At 32.7% G+C, this 12,235-nt stretch overlaps 1 protein-coding gene across 1 annotated transcript in view; it reads right to left on the minus strand.

The window, feature by feature from the left end:
* Window positions 1–492: 492 nt before the first annotated feature.
* Window positions 493–12,235, minus strand: part of LOC146996645 (uncharacterized) — a 67,373-nt gene continuing 55,630 nt past the window's right edge. The window contains exons 2-4 of the mRNA XM_085817961.1: window positions 5,061–5,169; window positions 2,507–2,639; window positions 493–1,284 (exon numbers count right to left, since the gene is read on the minus strand). Of these exons, the coding sequence (XP_085674087.1) occupies window positions 896–1,284; window positions 2,507–2,639; window positions 5,061–5,169 (631 nt within the window). The 3' untranslated portion in view covers window positions 493–895. The remainder of the gene's footprint in view (window positions 1,285–2,506; window positions 2,640–5,060; window positions 5,170–12,235) is intronic.

Genomic DNA, 12,235 nt, shown 5'->3' on the forward strand with positions numbered 1-12,235 from the left:
GCAAGGGTAAGGTTCAGGAGGAAACCTTATTTCACCTTGATAAATGTCCACGGTTGGAGCTACCGGTATAGGAATTGCTTCTGGTTCTGCAGACGGATTACCATAAAAGTGCTTCTTCTGAGTATGAATCTAATGATATAAAACCTTTTGGGCTGCTATTTTGTGAGTATGTATCTAAAGGTGTGAGTTTTGATGGGCTGGAGTTGCTAGGATACGTTTCCACCAGGGATGGCTTCAATGGACTTGGTCGAGAGGAGTAGTCTTGGAAAGGAGCTAGTGAAGTATATGATGGAGGGAAACACTTTTCCTCAGGTGCAGTATATGAAAAGCCAGGCAACTCTTTTGCTGGAGTATATTCAGCTTCTCTTTCATAAATAGCCGATTTGCTAGGATGTGGATTAGGCACACATGTGGTAGTAATTCTCTCTAATGGTACTTCATCATCACTATCATCTCCTTCACCTATGTTACTGAATGGTTCCATCATTGTGCTTGTGAAAGGCTTGCGCTCAGGAATAGGTTGAATTAATTTTATTAATACTAAAGGTCTGAGAAACTGCGAGATTTGGTTGAGAAACATTTGAAGGACCTGGGGCTTTTGCAGCTAATGGTAAGCTTTCTTTTTCTTTTGGAACTTCTTTATTACTTTTATCTTCAGGTGTTGTACCATGCCCACTCTTTGGTGATTTATCATAAGGAATAACACAGGGCACCATTTTTGTAGCTTCCTTTTTAACTGTCCTGAGAGGAGCTTTATCTCGAACTGTAACAACAGTGACTGTTTCTCTAATTGGTTCACGGGGCAGTACATTTGGAGCAATGTCTCTTTTCAATAACTTTTCTGGTTTTGCAGAAACTTCTTTAGCAGATTCTTTTTCAGTTGGACATTTATCTTTCACAACTTGTTTAGTACTGTTCTCATCATCATCTTCAGCAGAGTCTTGTTTGTCATCTTCTGATGAACTTTCCTCCTCTTCACTCTCATCGGAGACGATTGCTTCCTCGGTGCAGATTCTCGAGAAGTGGATTCATCATCATCTTCGCTACTAATGGCTTTCTTATTTATGTTGAGTTTTATTCTATTCCCTTCACAGCTTTTATTGACTTTCCACTGATCTTCTGATTCTTGACTGCTTTCACTTTCTTCGCTGGAACTCATGCTCTTTTCAGATTCAGAATCGGAGCTGACCCATTTACGAACCTTTGGTTTTTTTCTTTGGCTTTGTTTCTTTGAATGATGCTTCACTCTCTTCAGAAGATGCTGCTTTTCTTCGCTTTGGAGTTCTATAATGATAATAATGAAATTAATATATATATGCCTTTCTACATTTTTGAAATTTAAACATAAACATTAACACATAATTTTAATATATATTTACTGTCCAATAAGTTTTAAAATGTATATTAACCGCTTGCGCTACGATTAAACTTCACCGTTGCAGTGCCGTGTGCTACACTATAACAAGCGGTAAAGTGTTTCATTTACGCCGCCCGCGTCTGCGAGTGCAATCCAGAGCTGTAACTCGAGAAATAAACTGTTTGAAATTAATCATTTCTTGACTTATTTAATAACTTTTGACGAATGGTAATATATTTCACAGAGAAAATCTTTTTAATTAACAACGAACTTATTTAATGAAAATGAATATTCAAATAATAAATGATGTTCATATATTTTAAAAAAGTCAGCACTGTAAAGTTAAAATCTCTTACATAGTATTTTAATTTCTAGAAATTCTATATCATTTTTCCAGGTCTTCCATTAAAGTGTCTACTGAACTTCGTTGTCCAAACTGCCAAATTTCATCTCCAAATCTGTCTAATGCAAATCCATATGTACCAAAGACTTATTATATGTAATGGCCACCTTAACAAGGTTAAATACCCTTTCTGTTCTTTTATTTTTACATCTATATTACAATACTTGTCCACTTTCCAATAGGTTGATTTCGTATTATATGTATAAGGAATAGTTTCAAGAATAAGAATATATTGAAATGGCATCATTCTTATTAAAATTTTTTACTTTTCTATTTACTTTTTAATATCAGAAGCATTTTTAATTTTGCTGGTTCCTGTGAAAGCTTTTTTATGAAAAAATTATAAACCATACAATATCTCTTTCTAAAACTGAACACTTTCTGCTCTTTATTAGTATTTGCTCTTTTTATGCAATTCAAAGGATTTTTCTTTTGGCATTATGATATTGCTTAGTTCTGTGATTTGACATCTGATTTGAGCATTTTAATTTTACCATTTATTTACTTACAAGTCAAATGAGGAGAATACACTATTTTTAGCAATATACAACATAAAAGATATAAAAATAGATGTGCTAATTTTACTGTATTATGAATTTCAAAGATGTCAGCTAAAATTATTAATTTTGATTGTTCTTTTTATTTAAAAAATGTACTTTCTAGTTTTACATTATGTCAAATCAAAAGCTTTTAAAATCTAATGTTAGCAAGAGGAGAAATACATGAGTAAATATGGTAGAACTCACTTTTTGGGTTTAGGTTCTTGCCATTCTTCCTCTCCCTCGTTTGAAGATAATTCTCTATAACTAATATACTTTTGTGCAGCTCGTCGAGTAACAGGCTTATATGTGTCACTTCCTTCCTCATCCCAATCTGCATCTAAAACAGAAGATTAAGAAAGCATTAAAAAATAACAAATTATAAACATTTCAATTGATTCTCAGATGTCACATTATATTTAAGTGAATAGATTTATAAGCTTACACAGCAGTGCTTGGTATATAAGCTTACACAGCAGTGCTTGAATAGATTTATAAGCTTACACAGCAGTGCAGTTAGTAAGTAATTAATGCCAGGACTTAATTGTAGATAATATGGAACTGCTTATAAAATTGGATATTTGTGTAAATATCGCAAAATTTAATTCATAAATTAGACTCAATAAAATAAAAGTATATTGCACTGTATTACATTTAAAGTAATGCAAAAATATACTGAACATTATAATGCACTCTCTCTCCCTCTAGTAATTTAGAAAGTAAATATTCTGACATTTCATCCTAACGCAAAGATGATGATTGGTGGGTGATGCAGTTTCTGTACTGTTCTTTATAATTTATTGCTCTAAGTAATGGTAGGAGTAAAAATTATTCTTTTTCCAAGAAAGCAGTAAAATATGGGATGGATATTATTATATTTTCTGAAATAAATCGTATGTTTTCCAATCATTTATAATTGATAAAGTGCATTTACTTTATATTAAAAACTTTTACTTGAGGAATTATTTGAAATGTGTTTAACAAAACAAACAAAAAACAAATTAAATAAAAAAAATAAAAATAAAAATAAAAAAATCCCACTTTTATAAAAGCAGAAAAGTTCTCAGCCTGACCCAGAGATGGTGCTCCAAACAGCAAAAATTGTTTTCCTGCCTGGATGCAGGTGTCATTAGTTCGTATGACACGTTTCAACATGCTTTCTCAAGTAGTTTGTCTACACGAATTTTCGTAGTAGACGTCTTGCATGCTATTTGTTAAAATGGATAAACTTGAATATTGTGCAGTCATAAAATTCTTTGTTTTGGATGGACTAAGCCCTAAGGAAATTCATCCGAAGTTGAAAAAAAGTTTACGAGGGACTCTGCTCCTGCCATGTCAACCATTAAAAATTGGGCAGCTGAATTTAAATGTGATCGACCATCCCTCAAAGATGACCCACGTGAAGGACAGCCAAAACCCGCAACCACACCAGAAACCATAAGAAAAAAAGTGTATGATATTGTGTTGGACGATAGGCAAGTGAAGGTGTGTGAGATAGCTAAAGCTTTGGGGATATCAGATTTGAAAGATCTGAAAAAGTAGCTTCAGTTTAACGTCACCTTCCACATTTTAACGAAGCAGCATTTAATATCTCAAACATTTTATACAAATAATGTAACTAAAACAAAAAAATTATTACCACTCAAATAAATCATAACATTGAAAATCTTTTAATCTTTTCATCACAGGAAATACAAATAATTTTTATAGATAGAATATTGTTCAAGATATAAATAGAATAAAAGAATGAATATTATGGCTTGCTTAAATTTATTTTTTATATTTAAAATCTTTATTCAACAAATACATTTAAAAAAAATAATGAAAGATACTGAGTGTTCTTGTATATTTATCAATACACTTATTTCACTGTGGAATATAAGCAAATCATAAAATAAGTTCACCTTATTCAGGAAATTTCTAAGAAAGGTATTTTGATAAATGCAGTTGGTATACCACACATTAAAAGCAGAAAGTAATAGTTTCACCGTAGCATTAGTGATTAGCTGTTATCAGCTTTTAGAGGATAAATTCAGGTTTTTAAGTGCTACTCTCTAGGAGGTATTAGAACAAACAAACAAAAAAAAATTCAAACAAGTAAACATTTAGAAAGTGTTTTAAACGTTTAAAAGTTTTAAAATGTAGAAGAACGCTTGAGGCACGTTACGGCCGCCCTGTGGAAGTTTCACTTGAACGCGCTAGACACAGTACGGACGACGAAGTTAGTTAAAGCTTTTTTTTTAAATAAATATTAATCTTTTTAATAAAACCTCTAATTAATAGCTTTTGAATCATCTAGAATGAAATACTAGACAGAGTAGAATTACCTGTAAGAAAATGTCATGAAAGCAAAAGACACTATCTTAAAAGAATTTGATGGATAATACTGGTTTGACAAAAGTTGGGTTGGCAAAAGAACTGGATATTTCTGTGACAACACTAAAAGCGTTGTTTATAACAGGAAAAAAGTTGAAGATCAGAAATTTGTGGACAGTCTGCTTCAAAGTACAAAAGAGCAGAATAATGATATTGACAGCAATGATCATTATTAAGGCAGAAAATTCAATTCAATTTAATCAACATTTTATCTTTCATCAAACATTAAAATTATAAAATTAACATGAACATTTCAATGATAGTCTGTTAATCTTTTCTACTATCTCAGTTCTCTGGTTGTTAAGATTGTATTACAACCATGAACATTGAGACCAAATATCTCGTACTAACCTGAACTATCTCTTCCTCGTCTTCTTCTTCTCACTTTTCTTCTTGCCTTCCCTCTTGTTCTAACTATTCTCCATTCACCAGAGACTCCACTCTCTGGGTCCGATTCATTACTTGATGAAGGTGGAGTATGTTCAGAATCAGTGCTTTAATCATAAAAAGAATTACAATTATATACTGAAAAAACTGGATGTAAAACAAAAAGCCTTAACGATATCAAAATAATTCTCATATATTACGTCTTAGTATTACAATATGCAATGAGAAGTTTCTCTGCCTTCAGTTGGTGCAAACGTATTTAAAAGTTCCTAATGTATTTCCTGATGATGGTCATAAATCTTTTATTGATTTAATAGAAAAAAACATTAACTATTCAAAAACTGAGTTAACTTTTACTTAAATTCATTTAAAAGTTAATTCTAGATACAGTGCAGCACAATCTGTACGACTCTCATTTATACATCTTTTACATTTATGTGCCATTTCTTATTGGCTTCGATTCAGCCCTATTTATTTTAATAGTAAAATATTTCTTTTACACATCGCATACACATTGTTATATGTCACGTTTATTTGACTTAGTGCACTCGTTTTACATTATGTAGTCCAAACCTTTTCAAGTATTTTTCTCAGAAATGGGGATAGAAGAAGGAAACAAAGACATGAGATTTCACAGTCTAGTGTAAAGTTGAAAAACCAGTTCATAAATAAAGGGAATACTTGGAAGGAAAACTTTTTCCCTTTAGAACAGAAAGCTGTGTTAAGTGTACTAGACAGAGTAGTATAGCCTGATAAAAAATGTCATGAAAGCAAAAGGCACTATCATTAAAAGATAAAGTTAAAATATTAAAACAATTTGATAACACTGGTTTGAGAAAAGTTGAGTTAGCAAAGAAACTGGATATGCCTGTGACAACGCTAAAAGTTTATACATCTTTTACATGGTATCGCTTTTGGTAGAAAAATGTTGAAGAAAGAATCAGAAATTTGTGGACAATCCGCTTCAAAGATATTGCCCGTATGAGATGGAAAGTTTCCCAATGTCAAAAGCCTAAAAAATTTATAAAAATGCATAAGTGAATAATAGGATTAATAAATTTTTGGAATTACATATTTATTCAAGGATTTTGATACTTGCATTTGATATACATATGCTCTCAGAATTTAAATGATATTGTAGATTAGTTCACAGCAATTATTAATCATTTATTTGTTTGCATTAAATTTCATTTAAATTTAATTCACTTTAAATTTCCTTTTTACGAATAGAGAATGTTTGTTAAATTCAAATATACAAGGTATGCATATTATATAATTTTCAAAATTTTTTGTGGGGAAAATTTAAATAAATAAGAGCATAAAATAAAATATTATATTTAATGTATATAATAATAGAAATAAATTATAAAACACGAATATAGATCAAATTAGAACAAAAAACTTAGAAAGTTGCAGACAGTGGAAAAAGCGTATGGGATTCGAACTCACGACCCCATATGTTAAACCTTGTCACCGTCAACTTTACCACTAAGCTAGCAATGAATGAGCAGTGTAATGAGAGAGAATTACCGATTTTATTCGATTTTATCAAAAAATGAATAAAACAAAAATAAAAAAATAAAATTTAAAAAGTCATTCGAATTTTGGAAACCGCGTTTCGAGGTGCACTGGCTCTTCTCTAGATGCACCTATGTAGCAAATTCGTAGGCCTGGGTCTATCAGCTTACAGCCAGACCGAACGAAAGACAGACTCATAGAATCTTCCCTCTATTGTGAGTAGAGTTATATATCAGAATACCTTTCATTGTTACATATTCAAAGAATCCTTTTAATAACGTTCGGAACAATGAATTTACCAATAATTGTTTTAGGCTTTGTTGAATTAAAACAAATGTATACATTTTTAACAATGCTTATAAACCATAATCATTAGAGATATCAAATCTAGTGGTGCTAAACTCTTACGTGTGGAGCTTATTTGCTTGTTATTTTTATTGCTGAAATCGCATTCGAACCATTTTTAGAAATGGAGTTCTTTTTTTTGACAGTATTGTGTTACGTTTTTATCCCAACACCCTTTATCGACAGCCTATTGGGCATACTTATTTGTTTTGCGACTGCCTTCCTTTTGTTTTCTCGAAGAGAAGAGAGAATTCGGGAAAATAATGATGAAAACTGTATTAACCGTAATGAACACAAGTTTAATGCCGGAAACAAGGTACGTAATTTAGGTTTCCTTGATTCATATGCTGATATTAATGAATTTAAATGATGATTCCTTTGATGTCGACATAGACAGTGACACCGATCTCCTCGAAGTTAATAACGAAGCTTTTGATAATAACCATCTTAAGTTGCATATTGATAGTGATACTGACCACATCGGCCATTTTGCCAAAGACTTCGATAATAATTCTTATGATGTGCACAATATCAGCGATGAAAAGCAATTTAATTACCTCCAACATGAAACAGAAAAGGATTTTGATTTTCCAAAACCTGATAACTCAGGTAATCAAATAGGCACGAATAGCAGTATAACCATCTTGAACCAGGAAGAATTCAGTTTGAATACCTCTATTGAAACATTGAATGCTGAATGCATTGTATCGCTAAACGATCTTGGAGCACAAAGAGACATCGATTCTGGTAATCTCCTTAACACAAATAATGAACCAAAAATGAATGGCAAACTGGATCAAGTAGACAGAACAGAACTGAAACCAACTGAAGATTCTGAAGAACAGCTCGTCGATCTCGTCCTTGATACCGTCCCTGTTATCTGCTATGATGACGAGTACACTCAACATCCTTCTTCGAATCATAGCAAGCGTTTCAAAATTTCAAACATAAGGAAAACATTACTGAAATATTTCTGCTTTAAAAAATTAAAAATAAACAAAGGACTTAAAACATATTATATAGATCTGAGATAAGTTTACATAATTTCAGTTTGTATTCGTGATAACTTTGTTTGCCATGACACCAATCTCGACTGACCAGTACTTGCCTAAAAATTGGACATTGACTGACCAGTGACTGACTAAATGACAATCTCATTGACTAAAAGTAGGACATTGTCTGACCAGTGACAGACTAAAAATTAGACATTTTCTGACCAGTCACTAACTGACGATCACATTGACTGACCAGGGCCTGCCTAAAAATTGGACATTGACTGACTATGTGACGGTCTCCTTGATTGCCCGTTGACTGACTAAAAATTGGACATTGTCTGACCAGTGACTTACTAAATGACAATCTCATTGAGTGACTAAAAGTAGGACATTGTCTGACCAGTGACTGACTAACTGACTATCTCATTGACAGATCAGAGACTGACTAAATTTAGACATTGACTTAGCAGTGACTGAGTGACGATCTCATTGACTGAGCTCTGACAGACTAAAATTTGGACATTCACTGAACAGGAACTGAGAAAGTGAAGATCGTCTTGCCTGACCAGTGACTGAATAAAAATTGGACATTGACTGACTAAGTGACGATCTCATTGACAGCCTAGTGACTGAGTGACGATCTGATTAACTGACCAGTGACAGAATAAAAATTGGACATTCACTGAAAATCGACTGAGAAAGTGAAGATCTCTTTGCCTGACCAGTGACTGAATACAAATTGAACATTGACTGACCAATGACTGACTAAGTGACGTCCTTATTGACTGAGCATTGGATTTGGACGGAAGAAATTGCCTTTTTCGATAAGAGAGAGGAAAGATGTTTTCAGTCCAATCGATTGCGCTACAGCTGAAATGGAAACAGAAAATCATTTTAAAATTCTTTTCTAGAGCTACATTTGAGAACTGCAAAATTTAAATAAAATTATATGGTAACCTGGAATTAAAATATTATTTGCAGTTAAATGCCGTTGCTCATTTTTTTTTCTTGTGCTCTTAAATTAATTTACTAGTTTACAAACCATATTCAGTTATGATTTACCAATATGCTCTATTTTAACTATAACTTCTCATTGAATTAAGTTAAGCTGTAGCTATTATTGAAATTTTTTTAGGCATATTTTTCCTTGTTGTCTGTGCTCCCAATTCGAAGTGACAGTCAGCTACTTCCTTTTTGTTTTTCCTATGTGATTTGTCGGCATTTCGTATAAAAAAAACCTCCAGATTATCATTAAACACGAATAAGGATGTATTTTTGCATTTTAGATTTTTTTCTCTCTCTGGCCTTCATGTCAAAACTTACTAGAAATAATAAATGAGAATATATTGCTTTCTTTTCAAACGAAGCATTTTCAATATGTGTTCCATAGCAATGTGCCCTGTGTTTAAGAATGCTAAGAGTTTTACCCTGTTTGATTCCCCGCCAACGTGCTTGCTGCATGGTTGGCTTCTGCAGGTTTCCTTATCTCGATGTATATTAGGCGATTTCCCATAGAACGTTCTCCGCTAAGCCATCCCTCGCGCCAGGCAGGTAACCATCCTTTTCTTTGCCCTTTTCAAATAACCTAACTTTTACTCAAAGAAATCAGTCATGACATGAAATTTGGAAGAAATTAATTTAAATAACTTTTATAAAAATGTCTCGATTGGATATATACTGGAAGTTAAAGAATTTACACCCCACGGATGCACCCAAAACAAATATTAAACTGAAAGCTTTCAGACTTTGTATTGCGCCCAAAGGGATCATTTTTTCATATGCAGACATAAACGTTTGGACAGAATTCGGGCTAATGTCCCTCTGGATTAAAAATATTTAAAAACAGCGTATTTTATAAATTAGAAAATGAACCTTTCAAATACTTTCATATATTTGAATAAATATTTATGAGGCATTATTAATAAAAATGAGAATAAAGGAAACCCTATGAATAATCCTGAAACGTTTAGTCTGAAATTTAAAACTCAACGTAACTATCGCAAATGACTGAGTGCAGGGGGTGTTCAGGTATCCTTTTAAGGATTTTGCAAAAGAATTATATATATAAACAAACGTTATAATTTCATTTTCTGATATATTCCGTCTGAGAGCCCTTTTGTTGAACCATCATATTACATCTTGATTTGTAAGAGAAAAGTCTTTTCCTGAAAACATCAAGGTTGATTTTATGCCACTTCTCCTTCACAATGTTCCACAGTCCGTCCAATGTTTGGGGATGCCACGTATAAAGAGCTTGTTTGAAAAGTACAAATGCACATTAATCCATAGGAGACACATCAGGAGATTTGGTGGATATGCATCTAGAGGGAATAGCTTCAATTGCGGTTTCATATCTCACTTTTTTCAAAACATAAAGCAGTAGATTTAGAGGTGTGGTTTGTAGCCTTATCCTGATGGAACTTAATAGAGTCAAGATTGTTTGGATAAAGAGATGGAATTTCGTCTTTTTTTATATAGGTGTTTAAAGTTATTTCTGATTGTAATCCGAATTGATTTTGATATTTTTTTCTACTTTCCTTATTTTATGTTTCCCCTCATAAAAGAATCCAGTAAGAACAATAAAACCTTGTAGGATTTATATTTATGTTAACTAACATTTATTTTAAGTCTAAACTATCTTTCCTGTCAAGCCTTACTTTTCCCTGGAATTGCCAATGCCAGAGTATGTAAATTTTAGTAGAACGCGCAAGGATTCAAATTATCAGCGGAAGTATCTGAGTTAAATACGTAGAAAGGAAACGAGTTCGAAAGGGTGCTTTCTTGCTTCACGAGTGTGGAGGTGGCTAGTTGGAAATTAAAAAACCACGCGTTTCGGCCTGTGTACTTACCTCGGCAAATTGTTAATCTTTGAACGTAATATTCAGATTGCTGAATTATCAGCGGTATTTTAGAACACGGTGAGGTTAGTTACGTTTAGAGAGCCTCGTAGTTAGTCACTTGTTATTATCTCTTTTCAGTTTCTTATTTTTATTTTACCGCCGGGTCGGCGTAGTTTGTGAGCGTCAAGAGCACGCATTTGTAATTTCTAAAGTTGAATAAAAAGGGATTTAAACCCTTCTCAAGTCTTTGGTCTATTTTCCAGTTCTCAGCAGTCACCACTATTGTTGCATGCAGGTTGGAAGCGCGCAACATAACATTAGCGCCCTAACACTTGTCGAACTGAAATGGCCGAAAATTGGATGGAAGTTGCTGGACAACAACAAGAAATGGCAAGCCAATTGGAAGGATTTGGATACCTGGTCCAGACGTTGAGAGCGTCAATCAAGCCAAACGTCAATTTCGACGGAAAAAATTCAGTGGCGATATTTCTAGAAAGCCTCGACAATCACTTCCAGCTCTACCCTGTGCCTGAAAGACAAGAAGTTGCCATCGCTACAATCTTTAATCAATGTGCTCACCAATTTAATACTGGAAAAACACTGCAAATTCAATCATCATTTACAAGCTGAAAAAAAAATATATAATTGTGAAAAATCAAGTATTCTAACAACCACTATAATAATAAGTCAAATAAATAATCAAATCTGCAACTTCATGTCTTTAAATAAGATCTATAGCTCTGATTGTAATCTAATTCAAAGATTTGTAATCTTTGAATAAGGTGTAAATTTTCGGAGGCGTTTTTCATGTTCATTTTTAATGGTAAATAAAGAAATGTTAAGTAGGATTCAAATCCTTTAAAATTTCTACAAATCGTTGTCATACTATTGAATGTCGTGATATTGCGAATTAACGGAAAATGGTGGTGAAAATTTCACCCATGACGTCTAGATTAAGACCATTAGCTTTTAGGCTACGTGTTTTTTCGTCCTATTAAATGCTAATTTTTAAGAAAGTTTCAGTCTAATATATTGTATCATCAGCTCAGAAATCACATTCTGTTTTTAACCTCAGATATCAGAAAATGTAAGGGAGCCTAATTGCCAACTATGTTCGCTTGAGTTGGGTAAAACTTTTTACAATGAAAACAAAAACTGTAAACACACAAGATAATGGGTTAAAATTCAAAATTATCCTAACCTTTTGAAATAATAGCCAAATTAACAACTGCTAAATGTAATCGCAATGTAAGTTGGGTGAAAATACAAATAAGAAATCTGATGTGTACACCACATAACTTCTTTGTACAAAATATTAAATTATACGCATTTTTCTTGCATTTTATTTAAACTTATTGGATTGAATTAAATCTACTTCGCCGATAGCGCATAAATACTATAGAGTAAATGCATTCTTTAAAATTCACTCTAGTATTTCTTTACCATACCGACACTCTGGTGCTAGATTCACCTAA

This window comes from Stegodyphus dumicola, chromosome 6 (genome assembly GCF_044657685.1).
Source record: "Stegodyphus dumicola isolate Sdum_Otavi_A_Nest chromosome 6, ASM4465768v1".
Lineage (NCBI taxonomy): Eukaryota > Metazoa > Arthropoda > Arachnida > Araneae > Eresidae > Stegodyphus > Stegodyphus dumicola.